The sequence below is a fragment of the Candoia aspera genome, chromosome 4, assembly GCF_035149785.1.
Source record: "Candoia aspera isolate rCanAsp1 chromosome 4, rCanAsp1.hap2, whole genome shotgun sequence".
Classification (NCBI taxonomy): Eukaryota; Metazoa; Chordata; class Lepidosauria; order Squamata; family Boidae; genus Candoia; species Candoia aspera.
In genome coordinates this window covers 17951885-17974779 of record NC_086156.1, presented here as the reverse complement: position 1 = coordinate 17974779, position 22895 = coordinate 17951885, and the positions used below count along the sequence as shown (strand labels likewise).

Here is a 22895-nt window from a genome sequence, read left to right as displayed (position 1 = left end):
ATCCTCAGCCAAAGAAATGTTAACTTGTTTTTGCATTTTCACTGATGTCCTGAATTGTCTGCCACAATTTTATACAGAAAAGTCAGATAAAAATCAGTTAAATATTATTGGAAGTGAGCCTTCCTGGGCCACAGAATCCTCCTGTGTTAATGCTTTACTAGACAAAGTGTCCAATTTGATATATACTGTCAGCCATGTGATACCTTGTAGAGAGATATTTTTCTGTATCTAGAATCCTGCTTAAATTGACCCTAAAATTGTTTAAAAGCAAAAGGTGGCTATATAAATACTTCTATCTCAAATTAAACCTTTAAAAAAAAAAGTCATGCACTCGTATCTGTGAAATTGTGTGCCCAGACTATTTAATGTCCTAATGTTCTGTGGGATGCAGGTATAGCCATGATTTTTTTAAAAAAGTATCTGTACATCCAACTATCATTTATATCTCCCAAATCACCAGTTTGGGGATTTGACAAAAGGAGAGCCAAGAGGGAGAGGTGTGTGGGTGTTCTCTTTTTCTAACTTCCCACTAAATCACCAGGTTTTATTTTGAATGCTCATACAAACAAACAAAATCACAGGGCTCAATATGTTATCAGTAATAATAATTGGAGCGTAAGAAAATGTACCCTTCAGTTCCACGTTGGTGCTGAAATGCAAGATGGAATTAGCATCTTAAGTAGGAAAAAAAATTAACCAAACTCTCAAAGCAGTAAAACCAAGGAGCAGAATCTGACTGGCCAGCCATGCATGCTATAGGAGAGAGAGAGAGAGGGAGGGAGGGAGAGAGAGGGAGGGAGGGAGAAGAGAGAAAGAGAGTCGGCTCTACTCTTTGGAGAAGCTAAGCTGCCAACTTACTGTTTTCTTGCACCCTGGCCACGAAGCCTGTGAGAGGTATCTGTGGAGTCAACTGAGGCATAGGGGGAGGGGGTGGAGCAATAGAAACTGGAAGTAACACACACCATAAACAGGGAAGTAAACATAGATACAGGAAAAGGAAAATAAAAACAAAAAGCTGTCAGTAACACTGGACCACAAAAAAGCTACGTAATGAACAGAAACACACAACAGGACCTTCTTCAAAATTGGCTACCCTAGCAATACAGCTTCTGCTGAATTCTGTTTTTAGTCAGCTGGCAATTAAAAAGCAAAACAAAATGAAACAAAATGAAACATAAGGTGGATGATATGTGATCTGCTCTTCATTCACCTGGCCATATAAAAATACTTGCGTGCTTGAAACACAGACATCCTGCCCTCTTACCGCAAAATCTTGCAAGGAATGGCCAAGTGTGAGGGAAGCTGTGTGGGTGTTTGTTTTTCCCTAGCAAGCACTTGAGAACATGTTTCCTTTAAAGGAAAGTGCTGTTAAAAAGGTAAAAAAGTAGCAAGGGCCCTTTGCAATGAGGGTGAAAGCTAAAACAAACAAACAAAAAATAAAACAGAAAATGGCAAAGCAACAGAGCTTATAGATTGCCCTGCTCTTTAGCATGAAATTGAATTTACATACTTTATTATTCTCATATTTCAAACAATTCTCCAGCTTCTGGAGGACTTTTAGAGAGTTTTTAAGAAGAGCTTTAAGGACTACAGTTCCATAATTGAAAAAATTGTTTGTTTGTTTGTTTGTTTATTAAATTTATCACCGCCCATCTCCGCCCAGAGTCCACAAGGAGGGACTCTGGGCAGAAAATAAAAAAACCAATCCATAAAAAACAGATATATTACAAAAAATGGCATGGTTTCTTTTCAAGAGGCAAACCTGAGCATTTCATGGAAATTATTCATAACAAGCTTTTATATTATTGCATTATATTAGCCTTAAGATGATATACCAGTTGAAGCTGCACTTTTAAATACTTCCAGCATCTAAGGCTCAGCTACAAGAATTCAACATAAATTGTATGGTCACATCCAATTACCGAAGGCATTTCCCAGTGACTGACAGGGCAAACAAACTATGAATCCTGAACCCAGAGGTAAAGACCAAAGGTCCACAGTTAAATACATAATGACATGTTAGACAAGCCCCTCATAATGAATCTGTGTTCAGATTTATGAGCAGGGGAACATTTCTAATGGAACTGGGAAATAATAGCAATGTTTTAGAATGGTTTGTGCGAATATCAACAAGATGCAGAAGATGGGAATGCTGTTTATGAATGTGTGTACATGCTTAATTCCCCAATGGGAACCACAGGATACGCACAGAAACACAAGGCTTTTCAGACTGATCCAAAGTATGTAGAACAGGTGCCAGATGGAGGGAAAAAATGTATCTCATTAGCATGTCTCTGATCTCTTCAGACTCAGCTCTGTACATCCACCTCTGATTGACATGTTCTGTTTTCAGATATATCAATGTTTCGGTTTTCATTATAAGGTGACCATTGGGCACACTTTCACAAGTAATATTGTAACATCAAGAAACTGGCCTCAAAAATAATGGGATGTCAAAGGGAATCAGAACCTTTGAAGATGCCAATGTCTTTATTTTTTATTTTTTTACCCAATTCAAGGTTTTGTGCTCAGCAGAGTAATAGGACTTGAATTGCTCATTTGAAACAGGCTGTAGATTTCAAAATCTGGATTAATTTTAAACAACGCCCTAATTCAGTATTCATATTTACAATTAAATACTAACACCGAGCTCATTTCTTAATAATCCAGCCTGATGTGCCAAGTAAGAGACATAACACAATGGCCAGTTTCTCAAAGCTCTTGATGCCAAGATTTACTTGCTCTTGCACTCTTCTTCCTTTCCCCAACAAAATCTATTTGCTGTCCAGGAAAAGGAAGCCCAAAGGGAAAGCTAGAATTTATCTAGCCAAATCTAGGGCATTAAATCATAAATTTGAGATAAGGGTGAAATACCTAGTCAAGTTAAAATTAGTGACTACAGAGTATTTTTTTTAATGTGGCAGTCATTAATATTTTAGCGTTTGTATTTGTATTAGAACAACACTAGGATTATAAACAAACATAAAATTACATTAAAAATGGTCAAGTAAGGTCTTTCATAAGGAACCTTTACTCTTACTAGCAAACCACCTGAATTTGATACAGCCATTTTTATTTATTTGTTACTGTACCTATCTTTGGCAAGCAGATAATATTACCAATTTATTTTGAAACTGTAGACTGAATTGAACAGAAGCCAGTTTGGTCTAGTGGTTAAGGCACCAGGCTAGAAACCAGGAGACTTTAGGCACGAAAGCCGGCTGGGTGACTTTGGGCCAGTCACTCTCTCTCAGCGCAAGAGCCAATCAGGCGTGGTAGGAGAGTTCTAGTCCCGCCTTAGGCATGAAAGCCGGCTGGGTGACTTTGGGCCAGTCCCTCTCTCTCAGCCAAACTCACCTCACAGGCTTGTTGTTGTGGGGAAAATAGGAGGAGGAAGGAGTATTAGGTATGTTCCCCGTCTTGAGTTATTTGTAAAGATAATAAAGGTGGGATAAAAATTAAATAAATAAATAAAATCTCTCAATGTTGTATTATCACATGAAGGGAATTTGCTTGTTGTTCATATCATTCTTGAAATCTCTCATTATCAACATTCCAGATGTGTAGACTTGAACTCTCAAGACTTTCAGCAATGGCCATGGTAGCTAGGGAACTCTGGGAGTTGGAATCCAAACATCTGGAAGTTAACCAAGCTGGGAAAGCTATTCTGTATCTATATGTAAAAATCACATCCCAATACAGTTAAACCCAATGTGCAAAACTGCAGTTCCACTTTCTCAACAAAATATGGTGGTCAGCAGGCTGTGGAAAGCATTCTGAGGCATGTTTTACAAAATAACCAAAGAAACCCTTAGAATGCTTTGCACGGTCCTTGTAATCAGCTCCATGATTCCGGCTTATGTATGCTGAATTGTATAGGTTTATGGCATATTCAAATGCAGCTTTGCTATACAGAGATGCAGAAACACTAAGTCCGGCATTCCAAGAAAAATAAATGTATTTTTACTCCACTGCATGCAATTGAATAGTTTGGAGGGGCAGGGGAATCTTTCATATCTGGCTCACAAAGCATTTGTAGTTGTCAGTAACTGACAACTGACAACATCATAGCTGTTATAGTTAAGAAAAAAATCTTAAAGTAAAAATAACTAGGCTTTCAGGCAATGCCTTTAACAGTTTGAGTAATTATCCAGTCGTGGAACAGAGGTAACATTTACACCCTTTAAAAAAAAAAAATCTTTGAAATCATAGTAAAATATGCTGTATTTACCCAAAAGTAAGATTATTCTGAGTGTAAGACAATCCTTGACTACAAAACAACATTAGACATAAATGAAGTTGCCCATTTGCATTACACATTTAAGCCAAATGAAAGCAACCCTGTTGTTTTAAGGTTAAACTGTTTTGGGAAAAGACTAATCTTCCATTTGCATAAATGCAGTAACTTGCTCATGTTAAAATCGTGCTCTCAAAAAAGCCATAGCCATAACTTGTTCTGTAGTCAAAGATTAAGTGGCAGTTTCTGATGCAGTGGGAAACTAGCTTAATAAACAGCACCTGAATGACTGAAGCCAGGAAACACAAGAGGGAAGGGAAGGGGAACGGAGGGACAGAAACAAACTGTGTAGGCTCAAAACTTTTCTTGGCCTTGTAAATCATGGCTTGGATAAAGGTAGTTCCATCTGAATATGCCTGAGTGACTCAGATCACTGATTAAACCAAGAACTATGTAAAACCTTAAAACTGGTTTGCCCCCAAACAAACCCAGGAGTTCTATGCTCTGCAGTAACCTTACTTGAGTTTTGAGAATAGAGAGGCCCGCCATTAACATGAGGTTGAGCAGAAAATGGAGCAGTCACAGAAGGATTCCTCCTAAATCCAGCAGAAGAGGCTGAAGAAGTGGTAGAGTTGTGCCGGGAAATCTGCCTGGTCATTGTGCCATACTGGGAACCAGGAGCTGACCCAGGAACAGCTGAAATGCAAGAGCCAAAAGGAACCAACACAGCTTGAGCAAAACGAAACACAAACCACAACTCAGAACACAGTGCAGAAACCAGGAGGGAGGGAGGGAAGAGAAAAGGGGTAGGAAGACCACAGCACAGTGAACACATGAAAATCCAAATCCACTAGCCTTCATGGGACAGATAAAGAAAACAAGAAGCGTCAATCATGTGTTTTTGGGGAGGGAAAGAAGGATTTACCTTAACTTATATAAATACATCTTTTAACATCTCAAAAGACATGATGCTATAGAACTCCAATATTCATGATGAACCTTTCAGAGCTACTATGGCCCTTCAAATGAGCAGACTGTGCAGAAGATAAAATCCCAGATTGACTTGAGAGAGAAAAGTTCAAATGCAATGCCTTTCATATTATCAAAGGAAAGAAAAGAATGAGGTGGATGATTTCTTCCAAAAAATCATAGGCATTATTCTCTTTCTCAAATTCGGTGGACTTCCATTCTGATCCCGCTCCACCCCACCCCCAAAATGGAATTTTCAAAAAACATGTAAGCAGATTTGATTAATCCAGTGAAGTTGTGTATGGACAGAAAATACTTTCTCATGTGTATAAGAGAGGGGCGGAAGTTCCTAAAGGACACAGTAAACATTGCAAAATTAGATAAATTTCATTAACTGATAGACTAAACAGTATAAATGCTAGGTTTCAGGTTAATTCATGAAATAAAACTGCACACTGGAAGTGCTGTATAAGTAACATCAATAAATCACTTACTCATAGTTCTGCTGCTTTGCTCTTATAAACTAATGTAGTAAAGTTGTTCATACTTTGAAATTACTGTGGAAGTGAAGCTTGAAACTTTTACTTACTTGAAAGCATAGGATATGCTTTTAAATACAATTTTAAAAGCAATTCTAAAATGAAATGTGAAGGTATATTTTATAAACGATGTTTTATAAACATTAGGCAAACTCTCTCAGTGGTTCAGCACTCATGGGAAACTGAGTTCCGCATTTGCAGACTCTGTTAATAATTCCTTCCACTTCAGCCCTGAAATTTCTCAAAAGCTTTTCTTGCAAATTGGGGGCCCATCCTAGAACACTACGATATAATGCAGAATGCTGCAGTAAGCAGAAAGGATCGGAAAATTGGCTGCCCCACTTTGTGAAAGAGCATTTTTAATAACAGCTTTGTACACGTAGGATACAGCTCTACAGTTGTAATATTAACATAATTTTCATTACTTCATTCAGGTGAAAAACCTCAAGTTCAAATAACGGCAAAAAATAATGGCAAAAGCATCCTACGGCTGTTCCTCTATAGCAGTGTTTCTCAACCTTGGCAACTTTAAGATGTGTGGACTTATTCTCCAGCCGGCAAGCTCCCAATGCTGGGAGTTGAAGTCCACGCATCTTAAAGTTGTCACGGTTGAGAAACACTGCTCTATAGAATCATCTTTGCACTACTTACATTGGGTTTATGTAAAAACAAGTAAGTGGACAAAACCAATGCTCGTACTAGTCCTCTTTAGCTTTTAAGCAAGAACAAGCTATGACTCTTACACGACAACCAAATACAACATTTGTGTAGCTCATTTAAGAAGTGTAACTCATAGCCAATCCTAATTTTATATTTTGACACAGTGAGGTCATCCAGTACTACAGCAGAGATGGGTAGATAAGGCTGGGCAAAATGTAATAGGTCTGATTCAGTGTAACTAGAGTGCCCTGTGTTTTTTAAGCTTCAAAGGTGTTCATCTCATACACAAACTATCCTTAAGTGCAATTAGGACAGTTAAGTCCCCAAATTATTATGATTATTCCTTAATACTGCATGAATAACAAAGTAGTATGTATGAAGCTGCATAAGGACTTGAAAAGCAAGGATGGTTTGCAACAAAATAAAAATTCAGTATAGTGAATAATGTTGGTGTAAATTAGTTTTAGCTATTTTCCCACTCCTTTCCTCTTATCTCATGCCTTCAATTTCTTGGGCTTACTATTTCTTACACCTTTTCTGCATTTGCAAAACACAGTTTACCTCAGAAATTGTGAGATGGTTATGTATGTAGTTATTGTTATAATACTAAGTCAAAAGCACACAAGAATAAAACCCCAATTCCATCAATTCACCAGTCCTACAAAGAGAATCAAAAAAGGAACACTGTCTAGTACTTCAAAAAATGAACAAATTCTGGCACTTTCAAAAGGTAGAACCCATCCTGCTGCCCATCTGTAATCCTGAAAGAGCTTCAGAAAAAACAGTTATTTGTGCTGTTAAAATAACTCACTTGCCAAGTCATATCTCGATCTACAAATGAATTTATGTTAATAATTAAAGAATTTTGGTTTGGGTTTTTTTTGCCTTTTTAAAAAATTCTACCTGAGGACTCAGTACTATTCTGAGTAAAGTAATATCTTCTTTTAGAAGGATACTGTATATACTCATGGATAAACTGAGCTTGAATTTTTAACCAAAATACCATGAAAAACGTCCCATCTGCAGATAAGCCAACCCTCAACATTTTTGCATGTTTTAATTTTCACAATTGGCTTATCTGCTGGTAGTCCATTTTTCATGGTATTTTGGTTAAAAATTCAAGCTCAGCTTATCCACAGATCAGTATATATGGGATATATGGGTATTTTTAAAAAGCTGAGAGAAAAACCTACCATATATACTTACAGATATGCCAAACCCAATTTTGGGAGTGTATGTTGGCACCTAAAATGTTAGGTTTATCCACGAGTCTATACAGTAAATGGGGAAAAAATAATTGCTCCTTTTCAAAAAAGCTATCGTAAGAAAAATTAAACCAAATTCTGTTCATTTCCCAACATAAACATAAAAGATAAACGTTTTCCTTCTGTCTGTGTTCTATCATCATAACATAGCTCTGCAAATTCTCAGTCCTCTTTGAAATTTATTGATATAACAGGACCATCTACGTGGGGAGAAATTATTTCCATCAGCAAGCCCCATAAACATATCAACCAATATCCATTTGCTAAATTAAGCAACTACAGCAGTGAGCTGAGGAACTATTCCAGAAGACACAGAGGACGGTGATGTGTTGCACAGAATCCACTTTTTTCTGAATCATTTTTTAAAACAACTTTCTGGGCTTTGATCAACTTAGTAATAAATACCTTGGCCAATAGTTGGTGGTGAAGGCGTAGGCACTGCAATGGGAATGCCAATACCACTGCTCCCACTGTTTTCTCGACTGCCGCTTCCTCCACTACTACCACTGCTCAAAACAAAGCAAGCAGAGACATAAAACATTGCTATAATAGGTATGTGACACTTGCAACGTTAAAACATATCAGCAAATCATGAACCATACTCTTTCACTCTGTCTAAAGCAGTGTTTCTCAACCGTGGCAACTTTAAGATGTGTGGAATTCCCCATGCTGGCTGGGGAATTCTGGGAGTTGAAGTCCAAGTATCTTCAAGTTGCCATGGTTGAGAAACAGTGGTCTAACGGAAAAGAGAAAAGAGAGGAAATAATCCCAGATGGTTATTATCATAATAGCAGAGCTGAATGCATGAAATGCAGATGTGACCATCAAGGGCAAAAGCAGTTTTACCTGCTGTAGTATTTAATTTAAAAACTGTGAGGAATAATGTGAGAGTCAAAAAAAACTGTTAGAACAACTAAAATAATACTCTGAGTGGTTGCAGGCTGTTTAGACTAATTACAGGTGATAGACTGTGCAATAAAAGCTCTAAAATATAAGTAAATTGTGAATCTGATGTACAGAAGAGACATTTGCCTGGGACCAAAGTGCTTCACGTAAGTATTATTGCAGAAAACACTGGCTTAAGGTAGCATGCAGCGCTGGCGTATTGCTGAATTCAGTTTAACACTGTCAGTTCATTCTGCCAGCAAGCATAACAAGGGCAGTATATTCTTTGAAAGCAGCATCATACATCATATAATGGGAATACAGAAGACCTGTTGGAAAAGGAGTGATAGATTCATACTCATTTGGATCCCCAAATCAGCTATCTAGAAGGTTGAGATCTTAGCCCGCCCCATCTCACAAATATCAGAAAAAGTTTTCAAAAGGAGGCAGAGGCTGGAGAAAATAAGCACAAGGATTAAGATAAGTCTTTAGAAAAACTGCATTAAGCAAATTGCTAGTAATGTAACAGCCAGAGAAACCTAATTTATTAGTTAAACAGAGCCAGTTAGAAATATATTTAAAACACTCTTCCCCAATCGGATGCTCTCCAGATGTATGAGATTGATTACAACACTGGTCAGTTTGATAGGGAATGATGGAAACATCGGGGAGAACCAGGTTGAGAAAGGTTGTGCTAAAATCAAAAACCTGCTATTCAATGTTCCACATATTAGTTCAAAACAAGGCAAAAATTCATGCACCACATATGAATTAGTTGGAAATAATTCAGCCAAATTAAGTGAAATGTTAAAGATGGCAACCAGTAATCGAGATCATTCTAAAAAAAAATTGTGTTCAGTATGCCAAGGACCTGGAACTTGTTGCCATGGTTGCAGCTGAATTTCATCACAAAGCACTTTAAGAGTCCATTTCTGCTGTCTCAAATAATGTATATACAAGATGTTTATGCACAACTGCCTTAAATAAGGCAGCGCTTTAGCAAATGGCTCAGAATAGAAGGATTTTGTCTACAAGGAATGTTGGGCATATAAGCTGTTATTTTGTTATTAAGGGAAAAAATGTTCATTAAAATGACTATTGCTATGTCAAATCATTAACACAGCAAGAGATGCTACCGTGCTGAAAAATCTTGCCTCTGTTTCTTTACAGCAGCCTTATTCCCAAAGCACCAGTTGGAGACAGCTGTGTTATAGCAACCTCTTTTCTTCAATATTTGAAGAAAATATTTGACCAATAAAGTCGAACAAAAGACTGATTTTGTGCAATCAGAGAAACATTCTAATAAAAGCCTGCATAGGTAGACTGATGAATCTTCCTCCTGCAATCTTCCTTCGGACTTAAGCCCACCTTTCCATCTTAGAGCAACAGAAAAGTAGAGGACGGATTCTCTAATCACGCTTTTGGACCATTTCAATAAACTTGGCAGCACTGCTGTAGAATGAACTCTCATTTTAGAGGCTGGGAAGATGATAAATACAGAGGCTTGTTTGAACACATAAAACTCAGTACAGAATAGTGAGAAACATGCTGTGATCATTACAGATCTGGATGTCTTTGCTACACACAGTTTTTGAGAATCCCTCAATTTAAAGAATAATTTTCGAGATTATGCTCAACTTCTGTCCAGAGCATGCTTTGTTTCAAGTAGCAGTTCGTAAAACTTAGCACCTAAATTGTGGACTGAAATAGATTAATACCAAGCTTTAAGCATCAACACTGCATATATATGTGCTCCATGTGTTCGACTAATACAAACAATATTTCTCTTTCTTTAAATCTTGGAATAGAGAAACCATGGCCCATGAACCCAATTTTTGTAGACTCCAAAGCCCCCTAAAACAACCCGGCAGAAATATGGCAATCAATTACCAAATTATAACATGGCAATTTGCTTTTTAAAAAAGGCAATAAAATAGGTCTATTAAGTCTGAACCTCTGACTAAAAAGAAATTCAAACCTCAAAGCTACAGAGAAAGTGGCTGAAATTTCTAGAGCATTCCTGTGTCACCACTACAACAGCCAAGGCTGAAAAAAGTTGCCAGCCCCTACTTTAACATAAAGCCAATTTTGGAAAGAGCAAGTGGTTTGCTCCTATCTATCTATCTATCTATCTATCTATCTATCTATCCATCCATCCATCCATCCATCCATCCATCCATCCATCCATCCATCCATCCATCCATCCATCCATCTTCACCTTTTGCAACCTTCTACTATTGCCTGTCCAGATCAAATTTGCCATCAAGACTCCAATTCATTTACCTGTGTGTCCTCGGCCTCTGGTTCAAGGAAGCTGTTCTTCCAGGACTGTGCTGACTTCCAAGTCTTGCCGGACTGGTCATGTAATCATTGGGGACTGTGGGTGGCTTAACAGGTTCCAACGTTTTATACGGAGTATTCCGTCTATCAAAATGAAGCAGGACGAAAAGCAAAGTGGACAGAGGAGAAAAAAGACATGGAAAATGGATTAGATTACAGGAAAACAAATCACTGCCACATGACCTTACCTGTTAAGCAGTTTAGTGTCCACTGCCCTGCAGCATTCTTTGGATACAGCATATCAATGGTAAATACCTAGTACCTTCTAGGTGTGCTGAACTAACCCAGATACAGATGGAGTCTCAGCAACAGTTTAATGTGAAATTCCTCTTTATTCAAGAATGTATCTGCACACCTGTCATGATTAGTGCACACTCTATTGATAGCTGACCGTATTCTACTCAAGAATAACTCTGGAAACATAAGTTACAAAGAAGAAGTCTATGGGTATTCTTTCCTTCCCTTTTTGTTAAGTGGAAAATCATAAATTCATAATTCAAGGGAAATGCAAGTACAAAATGGATATCTGAGGGGTTAATCTCAGTAATTAAATATGAATTGTGTATATACAAACTCAAAGGACTCAGTGATATAGTTAGCACCTGCTAAGGTACATTTGGTTAAAACAAAACAAAACAAAACAAAACAAAACAAAACATAGATAGATAGATAGATAGATAGATAGATAGATAGATAGATAGATAGATATATAGATAGATAGATAAGAGCAAACCACTTGCTCTTTCCAAAATCATGAAAATCTGCAGGCTCTGTAGGATAGAACACTGCTCTGAGTCATACTATAAACTTCTCTGCTTTTCTGTGTAGAATTTGTGTGTCTATATGTCTGCACATGGACATATAAACTACCAATCTAGTGTTAGGATTAGAATTCTTAGAATTCCCAACTACCACATACACGTAGTCCTCACTTAATGACCATTTGTTCAGTGACGATTCAAAGTTACAACAGTGCTGAATGAATGGTATTTATGACTGGTCCTCAAAGTTATGGCTATTGCAGAGTCCCCATGGTCACATGATCAAAATTTGGGCACTTGGCAGCCTGCCCACATTTACAACTGCAGGGTGCGCTTCAACTCCTCCCACCTACCTATCTCCCCCCCATCTCTGCCCCTTTGGCCACCCTGCCCTCTGTTGGCCCTGCCACCCCCCACTGACCTTTGCGCGCCTTGTCACCAGCAGGAGAAAGATGGCAAACGTTGGCTGGGGGCGGTGGAGGTAAGGGTGTCCAAAAGGGCAGAGATGAGGGAAGACAGATGGGTGGGGGGAGTTGAAGCAGAAGTGAGTGTGGCAGGACAGGAGAAGCATGCACTCCTCACCTAAGGACTGCAACCTGGACTACCAAAACTGCTGTCACTAAGTGGTGTGGTCACATGATGTTTTGCCTAATGAATGTAACAGCGACAGAAATTCCGGTTCCTGTTAGGGTTGTTAAGCAAGAACTACTGTCGGTACAAATCAGCCTAAGAGTTAATTATTTTCAGTAACACAATAATCTTTTTATAAAATTATCCTAAGATTAGATATTAAGATATTACATCTGATAATTTATGATAATTCCGAATGTGTGCCAGCACACTGGGTAATCTCCTAGTTGGCAGAATTTGGGCAACAACATGTTGGCTTGCAGGATAGTCTTCAGATTACAGAAGTTACCTTGCACAGAATAACTTGAACACGTTTGGTGATAAAAGTGTTACTTGCACTTCAACTTGATGAAATGCAGACTGCAGCTGGTCATCTTGTCTACCCTGTCTCCATCTGATTAAAAAGCAATTCCTGAGAGCCCCAACTAACCAAGAGAAAGGTTACTGCAAAAATGGGAAGGAAACATACTGTATTATGTCTGTATAGAGAAAAGGATGGCTGCAAAGAAGCCATGAGACCAAGGAATGGTTAAGAGACAGAAAAACTGCAGTGATTTTGATGGAAATAAACAATTGTTTTGGTAGTGGGTGAAGAGGGCTAAACAAGGAGCCTCCAACCGAATGATTTAATTACATTCAATAAAGAGTGATGAAATAATTTGGAATGAAACTGAAGTGAGGGAAGGCTGGAAGGAGTACTTTAGAGATCTGTATGTAATGATTGTGATATACTGAATAATAAAATAGAAGCAAATGCTATGTTAGTGTCCAAGAAAAATATGAATGAAAAGTAAGTCACAAATGCTGTGAAAATGTTGAAAAATGGTACAAGTACAGGTACAGTTGGTATAATTGAAGAAATGTTAAAACATGGGATGTGATTTGCTTATGGTGTAGTCGTGCAACTTGTTTAATCTGTACCTGACGATTGGAAGAATACCATTACTGTTTTTCTATACAAGCAGAAAGGGAGAATGTGAGAAAGGAATTTTATTGTACATTTATTGATGTAGAGAAGGCATGCAAGTGCAAAGCTTTGAATTATGGAATGTTTTGTGTGGAAAGGGAGTTAAAGGATGGTTGCTGAATGCATATGATAAAGTAAAGTATGCAGGGGAATAAATGGAATATTTAGTGAATGGTTCAGCAGGACTAAGACAAAGATGTATAATGTCTCCTTGGTTGCTTAAAGCAGGGTTCCTCAAACCTGGCAACCCTAAGCTGTGCGGACTTCAACTCCCAGAATTCCCCAGCCAGCTTTGCTGGGAGTTGAAGTCCGCACAGCTTAGGGTTGCCAAGCTTGAGGAACCCTGGCTTAAAGTATTTATGTATCAGAAATGCCTGCAACTACATTAGAGGTGTGTTGGGTGGGACATAACAGTAACTATATGTAAATGAAGCCATGTTGTTGGCTGACTGGGTGTTGCCCTGTTGGCTGAATAATCTGCAGTGAATGTAAGATGGTTTTGATACGAGGAGGAGCTTGATCTCAAAATTAATGTATCAAGGATCTAGGTAGTTGTGTCTGGCAGGAAAAGTAAGAAAATTCTAAATTCTACATAACTGGCAAAAAAATAAGAGCAAATAGATGCAGGTAGAAAGTTGAAGTACACAGTCTGTTTGACAAATAAATGTTTTCCTAAGCTAAAATAGCCGTATATAACAGTATGTTTATGCTCACTTTATTACATAGAAGTGAGAGTTGCATATGTCAGACAAAATAGAGAAGCTAAATGCAACGGAAATGAAATATTTAAGAAATGCAGGTGGTAAAACAAGAAGTGAGAGGTCTAAGAATGTATGGGGGCTAAATAAAGGTGGACTGAATTTCAAAAGGATTGACAAGTATGAAATAAGTATGTGAATGAATAAATGAGGGTCAAATTGCAAAACAAACATACAGGTCAAGTGAAGGGAAAGATTAAGCAAGTTGTGGCTGGATGGACTTGGTAAGATCCTAAAAATGAGAGGTGAGAAGTTTAAAGAACAAATGAAGTGTTACATGGATACAGTAGAGGCAAGGGTGGTTTGTAGGAACAGAAAGTTAAAGTAAACCATATATAGTTGGAGCCTACTAGTTTTAACTATAATTTTTCTTTTTTTAGCTACTCCTTTAATTTCTTTGACTTACTATTTTATCCCCTTTTGTGCTTTAACATAGGTAAAGGTAAAGGTTTCCCTTGACATGAAGTCCAGTCGTGTCTGACTCTAGGGGGCGGTGCTCATCTCCGTTTCAAAGCCGAAGAGCCGGCGTTTGTCCGTAGACACTTCCGTGGCCACATGGCCGGCACGACTAAACGGAACGCCGTTACCTGCCCACCGAAGCGGTACCTATTAATCTACTCACATTTGCATGTTTTCGAACTGCTAGGTTGGCAGGAGCTGGGACTGGCAACGGGAGCTCACCCCGTCACGCGGATTCGAACCACCGACCTTCCGATCGGCAAGCTCAGTGGTTTAACCCGCAGCACCACCGCGTCCCATACCTTGCCCCAAAAACATACCTTGCCCCAAAAAGGAATAGCATAATAGGTATGCACATATCACAAGATTTTTTTTCCTGGCAATAGGGTTCAGTTAATGTATTTCTTTAATCTTTTCAACATTAAAATCTTCCTTGAGCTGAGCCTGTCTTCTGGTGACTATGTGAACACATCCATGTTGGCAATAATAAAAAAAAAGTGGTTTGTGTTGCCTTCAACTTACTGATATAGCCTCAAATTTATGTCTCCTACACATTTTTTCCTCACATTTTCAGCAACTACAGTCTGCTACAGATATATATACTTATCCAACTACTTTGTTCTTTATCACATTATAAATAATGCCTTATGGCCAATAAAATTATTTCTACTTAGAATTTCCTTTGAGACTTTAGAGTTTCCTTAAATCCCTACTTGGAACCTAGGCTAGATATGTTCTGTTCTGTGCAATCTCTACCTCTGTGTGTGTGTGTGTGTTTGTGTGTATTTGTATAATCTATTTCAACTTTTTCTAGAAATCTGAAATTTTGTTGTGGGCAAAACTAGGGGGCAGGAGTGTGGCGAGTGCTACCTTTGAGGCAAAGGCAAGATGTAAATCCACCCACCCACCCAACCAATCAATATATTTAGCTATTGCTACATGTCCTGGGTGGCCAGTAAAGTAACATAAATTTCTGAAGCATCCTTTTTTTAAACTAGCACAAGCTGTTTCCAAGGCTGGCAAGATCGATTCTCCATTATTCTGCAGTCCTAGCAAGAAAGCAACATCTTTGCCTCTTAAAAAGAAAGAGTTGTTGGTTATTTTTCCATGGATAGTGCTAAAACAGTGCTCTCCAAACTTGATTAACCTGGGCCTTTTCTCTTCCAAATTTAAATAACCTCTGGAACACTGTTTTCCTCTGCCCATCTTATGCCAGCCACTTTGATAGGTCAGGGTGTGGGTTAGAATCTGTGTATAAGGGCAAACTGATACTAATGTGCATTTCCTCTTACCATTATTCCTGGTAAAGCTCATTAGACAAAAAAAATCCCACCACCGCAGCAGCTGCTGACTCCTGGCCTCAACGCTCTTGATGCAGCCCAGCCTACTATACAAAACATTTTCACCTTTCTTGAAGGTGTCTTGAGACCCTAAGAATTAATAGTGCAGCAACTTACCCAAACAAAGAATAGACAGCTAGTTACCAACTGTCATGAGTACTGATGGTGAGCAGGAGGGGGCCCCTATCCAGGGGGGAAAACGCATGCGTAGTACTGAGGAGTTAAGCAGCCATTCAACGAGACACAGTTCAGACCCGCCTTAACTTTTGGGGTTTATCTGTCTGGGTTTTTCCCACGCTTCTTCAGTTTGTTAGGATTTTCTGTCTTATGTAGCAGTAATAAACACTAGAGACCTACTCCTCGTCTCAGCGTGGTTCCTGACTGTTAGGACACCAACCTTGCTTCCTGCCCATGCAACAGAACAGCCTTCTCCAACACGGTGCCTCTGACCAATTCAGTACAGACTGCTTTCACTGCCTGCCAGCACAGGCAATGGGCTAATCTCGCTAGTATGATAGGAAGTGCAGTCTAATATATCCAAAGGGCATTAGGGTCTACTTGTTAACAGGGGCTAGGAGCACCTTATATTCAAATATATGAAACAACATTTTCTTCCTCTCCAGTTTCTTTACCGTCCAGCAACCCAAACAAAACGTTCTATTTGGTTTCGGAATGAAAATTCTCAGACGTTCAGAAAAATCAAAACCCTCTGACAGGAACAGAACTTCAAGAGCACTCCATCAGTTGGGCTGGTATCCTATACATCGTCCTTTAGGAGATGGTCCTGGGAGCACCACGTGAATTCACTCAGAAGCAAATGGACTTAGAATTCCGTTACTTCCCATTAGAAAACAAGGAGACCTCAACCTCAGGCAGTGTTGCACAAACAATCAGAATTGTGGTCTTTGTCAACATAAAAGCAGAAACCTTGTTCTTACCCTAGCGTTCCTCGGCCTGACATAGGAGGACTTGGCGGTTTCTGTGTAGGAGGATTTGTTCTCGACAAAGTGCCAGTTCTTGCAGGCTGATTGCTTCCATGCTGAAAACCGGATTAATGCTTTAATATTTTTAAAATGAAACAGCTCAAATAAGCGTTGAATGCTTCAGTATCCTAATATGAAGAAAGGATTCCCAGACAGCTTTTAGAATACAGCTTATTTTGCTGCTTACCCCATTAAGCATAATAAGGGTAATACATTTCTCCCACCATACCTTTGCAATTTTATGCCCACCAGTGAATGACGTCTAAGCTGTGCTGGTTTATGAAACAAATCTGATTTCAGTGACCATATTAAATCAATGGAATACTTTTTATATTCAAGCTTTACCAATGTATTTATTTTTTCCGACTCCATCTGATTAGCATAGGCATGCAAGTGTTTCTGGGAAACCTTGTTTAAAACGTTAAGTCAATAACAGAAAAAGCATCTGCTGGATCAAAGCAAAGCACTATGTATGTTAGAGGAATTAAATGTTATCTATGAATAAAATGCATCTGTCAATATATCAGTAATATATTAACTGTCAGTTGGAGCTGAAATTCAGCACATCTAAATAACCTATGAGTGAAAAAGGAGCAGAGAAGTTTAGGAGAGAGTACTAGCTTTCAAGTGTAACGGCTCAGCTTCTACTGTCATGGGGTGTTCTGGGTCAAACAATAAATAACTCTTCTTACCTTGGCTTTTAGCCACTTACGTTGGCAAAAAGAAAAGGAGGAAGAAAAGCAGAAATTAATGGCACATCTATTACTGTCCATACGGCAGGCTTTAAATACTAATGGTACAACATATGCATATTTTCTTCGTAACTGACAGTTGCAATCCAGGTACAAAAACAAGCTTTCAGTTGTGACTAACATGAAAGCAGATTCCGCCCCCCCCCTCCAACGTTCGTACGTTTGTAAGTGTTCTTCTCCCACAACTGAAAATACGGTGTTATGGCTGCAGCAGTTGTGACACACTCTCTAACACTTAATACATAGACTGAAGAACAACTTGCAAACACTTTCAGGGGGCAAAGAGGAAGGACTGGGAATGTGGCAAACTGTACTAAAATTCAACCACGTTTGGCTGGTGTTGCACAAATGGAATCTATAAAATATTACATGAAAACTACCCCAATCCCAGATGCTGATTGGTAGTTGGTGATTGGATACCTAAATCAATCCTTCATTGAGCTAGCTTTGTAACAGGTCACTGTGCATCGAATTACAAATGGAGTAGACATTTCTGTGGTCCTAGTTGTGTTTCTACCCCAAAGTTTTCACAGAAAGATGAACACTAGCCCAGTTCACACTATGCCAGCTTAGTTCAGACTACCTTTTCTTCATGTAGTTGTATATCTAAGCATGCAACACAGTAAAGGAACTGTGCTTCTTCTTCTAAATCTCTGCTCTTTAAATCAGCTTTCAAGGCATTTAGAAAAAATGTGTGAGCTTCTCCATTAAAAGCCTAAGTACTACTACAGAATTATAAACAACTTATTTTTCCTTTTCACAGTATGCTTCATTCAGACAGCTCTGAATTCTCCTTCTTTCTCTTGGACGTTATTTTTAGAAACAGCTCAGCTAAGAGAAATGGGAATGTAATAATGATAGCCTAATCCAATCAACATGTGCTTGAACATGAAGCCAGTTATCCTCCAATCATGTTTCCATGTTTGAAAGGATAATGTTCATAACCATCTCCAAAAGAAGACGACACAGATACATCAGAACTTTGGAACGTTTTGGATGCCTGTGATGCCATAGAAAACCCATATACAGGAACTAGTGATTCTTTAAGTATATGTGTTTACTATCTGAGACAAAGAGTAAGGCTTTTGATCTGAGCTTAGACCTTTAAACTCAGTTTAGTTATCACTACACTATAATCTGGAAAACAAATTTTCTGTTCAGACAATGCGTACTTCAAAAATTTACTTAATACTTAAATGTATTTCGTACGAGACAATCTTGAGGAAATCTCCTGTTAGGTGCTAGGCTCCAATAACACATGAGAGTTGGGCAGCTATACAAATGGATTGATTGATGGATTAAATACGTAAGTAAATTTCATACCAGTTTAGATTTTCTATATATGTGCATTCTCTAACCCTAACTAATTCAAATTAATTACCCTGTCTACACGTGAATGCATGCAATATCAAATTAAATGTTCCTTGCACAGAAAGTGAATAGGAAAGTGAATAGTGAAAGTAACTGAAAGGGCCAAAAATATAATGTATACTTACTTTCTCTAAGATTTCAAAACCCTTTAAATGTTTGTTTAATAATCCTTACTGGTAGGTCAGTGCTATTATACTACTAGTACATCAGTCTCATAAAAGGGGTTCAGTGTAATGCACTAAAACAACCATATATTCTTTTTTAAAATATGATATGGTTAGAGTTTGCAAAATACATTAAATTTTCTCAAGCCAGTATAGGCTAGGAAAATCTTCAACTTTGGAAACAAAAGAAAGCTGACAGTGAAGATAACCAATTGCATACAGAGTCCCCTTTTCGGGAGAGATGGGCGGTGATAGAAATTTGAAAAATAAATACATACATACATACATACATACATACATACAGTAGGCACAATAAAGAATCCAGAGTTTCAGGGAAAAAATGGAGAAGTATTTTTATATTTAGCTATGATTGATTGATTGAGACACAGACAGACAGACATACCAGATCTGGGATATTCCATCTTCGACCTTGGATGGGGTAGCAATTTCCCCTTTAAGGTTGGTATCTACTTGGGGGTCTTCCTGGACTCACAGCTTCCACTTTAAAGAAGCTGTGGACAGGAAGGCCTTCCATCTGGTGCACCAGTTGCACCCTTTCCTAGATCAGGGGGCCCCTCAGGCTCGTGCCCTGTTCACCTTGCAGCTTCACTACTGCAATACGCTCTACATGGGGCTGCCCTTGAAGACCATCTGGAAGCTTCAACTGGTCCAGAATGCAGCAGTGCAAGTAGTAATGGACATGCCTCGGTATGCCTATGTAACACCTTTGCTTTGCGAGCTGCACTGGTTGCCAGTTTGCCTCCAGTTGTGAGTCAAAGTGCTGGTTGCTACTATAAAGCCCTACATGGCATAGGATCTAGTTACTTGAGCAACCGCCTATCTCCCATACATCTGCCTGGCTGATTCGATCCTGCAGGGTTGGCATGCTCCAGGTTCCTTCGATTGAACAATGTAATCCATTGGGACTCTGGAAGCGTGCCTTCTCTGTAGCAGCGCCTGCCCTCTGGAGCAAGGTTCACACCAAGATCTGGATGGCCTCCACTCTGCTGTTGTTTAGAAGAGCTGTGAAGACCTGGCTTTTCACTCAGGCCTTTGGCAATGGAGGGTGACCCCCCTCACTTCATTATGTTTGCCATCTTTTATCTTTATCTTTATCTTTTCTGTTTTATTGATTTTATTGTAATTTGTTTGATTGTTATGAGCCACCCAAAGTCACTGAGAGTTGGGCAGCATACAAGTTGAATAAATTATCATTATCATGAAAAAAATCCATCCATTTATATTGGCTTGATGACCACTTCTGAATTTGATCTCTGATTACTACTGTACAAGACTCACAGTCAGATATGGCTGCCTTTATAAAGAATGAAAGGCATTAAGACAGGTAATTTGGGCAATATTAAATATACCGAGTTGTCATTTTGTAGTCTTTTGCGTAGCATGTCTCTGTTTAAAAGGCTTCAAGGAAGTGCCTTGCATAAACTGCTTCAAGGGGACAGAAGCAGATTTGACGCTGAATTCTTACTTCCTTGTTCCTTCAACAGTTCTGCATCACTGCCTTTGTTCACTAAGCTTGCACCAAAACAGATGTTTGACAAATGGCAGTGTTATAAACTAGCCAAATGCCTCAGCAGTTTCAAGAAATGATCATCTCTGCTTCTAGAAAAAATCTAATGTAAATATTATTTTTTATGCACACATGAAAGCCAAAAGAAGACATAAACAAAGGTTTTGCTTATCTCAAAGACATAGCGGAGACAAGCTTTTTGCCTCAAAAATAAACAAGAAAAATACCTTGGGATGCAAATTATCACAATAATATTTATTTAACTTAATGAGATAGAGATCTTCTCTGGGTGCAGTGATAAACTATTGCATCCAATGGCAAACAAGCCTTTGATAGGTGCATTCTCCTCCCGTTGTCTACTACAGCTGGAAAAAAATCTGGAAGCTCTAGATTTTAGTTTCGACCAGTGTTTTCTCAACCTTAGCAATTTTTAGATTAAGTGGACTTCAACTCCCAGAATTGCAGGCTGGGGAATTCTGAGAGTTGAAGTCCACCTATCTTAAAGTTGCTACGGTTGAAAAACACTGGTTTAGACACAGTAAGTTATTATATTTAAATCCATCCATACTTCCTCTTACCAAAAACATTTGGTTTATTTCACTCAGTCAAAATTAAGACTAGCTGACATTCGAAATTCAGATGCAGTGGTAGATTCTGGATGACTGAAAGCATTGCATGTCACTGTCTCTGAAACATGCCCCTGCAGTCCTACATGAATGTAGCATTCCAGTGAGATAAGACTGCTGTCCTCTGTATATGAAACACTGCAGTATCTACACTGTTTGTCTTTCAGTGAAAGATAATCCAAGTACCCGAGGAACAACAGTCAATAAGAGTCTGGTTTTCTTGACCTCTAACTCCCAGCAGTTCTCAGACCAAATGGGAGCAGAGGTTCACAGAGATTCCTCTTGCCTGCTGTACAACACAGCAGGGAACTTAGAGCTCATTCTATCAGAATAGTGAAAGCTTTTTAACTTGGTAGGCCAAGCACATCACAAATGTATTTTAAAATTAATTATCTGTACGTGACAGAGGTAATGCGATATATGTAGCAATGTATACTCGATATAGTGGTTTATATACTTTTTCAGCAACATATCATAACCATTACTTTGGAGGAAACTTTTGAAAATAAATTCAGTTCATAAAGAAATTAGGAAGCTAACATCTGGATACAAAAGGCTTAACAAACTGATATAAGCAGGACAAAAAGCAGGACCATCACCACCAAATACTGAATTCTTTTCCAAGCTATATTTGAATAAATCACTTTAACAGAAAATCGGTTTAGAGAGGGCAGGATAGAAACTTATGATATCAGAGCTATTTGTTACTCTAAATAACTGAGAATGGCTAGAAAGAGAACCGGGTTCTTACCTTCACACCATGGCCTACGTCATCCAACACCGTGTAGTCTATTGGTTTTCTAATATACCTTACGGGCCGCTCCATGTTTGCTGGAGCGATGATTTTGTGTGTTCTGGATGTATTCTTATTAGTTGTCAAAATGCCAATCTCTCTACGGGCAACTTTTTCCTTATGTATGTCCACTGTCTGCAAAGAAAACAAAAGCCGCAAATGCATGCTTAACAACTTCAATTCCAAGTATTTCATTTTAACGTTTTTTGCATAATATATAATGTACTATACAGGAAGTCCTTGCTTAATTACCACAATTGAGACCAGAATTTTGGTTGCTAAGCGAAGCGGTCATTAAGTGAATCTGACCTGATTTTATGACCTTTTTTGCAGTGGTCATCAAGCGAATCACTGCAGTTAAGCGAACCACATGGTCGTTAAGCAAATCTTGCGGTTCCCCATTGATTTTGCTTGCCAGAAGTTGGCCAGGAAGGTCGAAAATGGCAATCACGGGACCATAAAATGCTGCGATAGTCATAAATGTGAACCGGTTGCCAAGCTTCCAAATTGTGATTACATGACCATGGGGACCCTGCAATGTTCGTAAGTGTGAGCACCGGTTCTAAGTCATTTTTTTCAGCACCTTTGTAAGTCTGAACTTTCACTAAATGAATGGTCATTAAGTAAGGACTACCTGTACTTCATTCAATATAGATTCTAAGCCCAGAATGATTTAGGCTGCTTCTTTTTTTTAATGTTGGATTGCTGGCTGAACCCACCGGACAGAGTGGGCCCTAAACGTAAGTAGAACTGGGAAGAAATTGGATGTAGGACAATTAGCTTATATAAGATATACCATTGTTCCAAAAATCATTCGCTGGAACATTCATATAGTTTCAAGACAGCTAGTATTTTCCTGCTCAGAAGG

General features: G+C 38.6%; 1 protein-coding gene across 8 annotated transcripts in view; it reads right to left on the bottom strand.

Moving 5' to 3' along the window:
- The window catches only part of ABI1 (abl interactor 1), a 98516-nt gene that overhangs the window by 9148 nt on the left and 66473 nt on the right, over window positions 1-22895 (bottom strand). For 3 of the 8 annotated variants that reach the window (XM_063303494.1, XM_063303500.1, XM_063303496.1), the window contains exons 3-9: window positions 21986-22162; window positions 17486-17500; window positions 16749-16849; window positions 10839-10979; window positions 8076-8176; window positions 4757-4933; window positions 859-945 (exon numbers count right to left, since the gene is read on the bottom strand). In XM_063303494.1, the coding sequence (XP_063159564.1) occupies window positions 859-945; window positions 4757-4933; window positions 8076-8176; window positions 10839-10979; window positions 16749-16849; window positions 17486-17500; window positions 21986-22162 (799 nt within the window). The remainder of the gene's footprint in view (window positions 1-858; window positions 946-4756; window positions 4934-8075; window positions 8177-10838; window positions 10980-16748; window positions 16850-17485; window positions 17501-21985; window positions 22163-22895) is intronic. The other 5 variants (XM_063303495.1, XM_063303497.1, XM_063303501.1 and 2 more) reach the window with 5 other exon arrangements.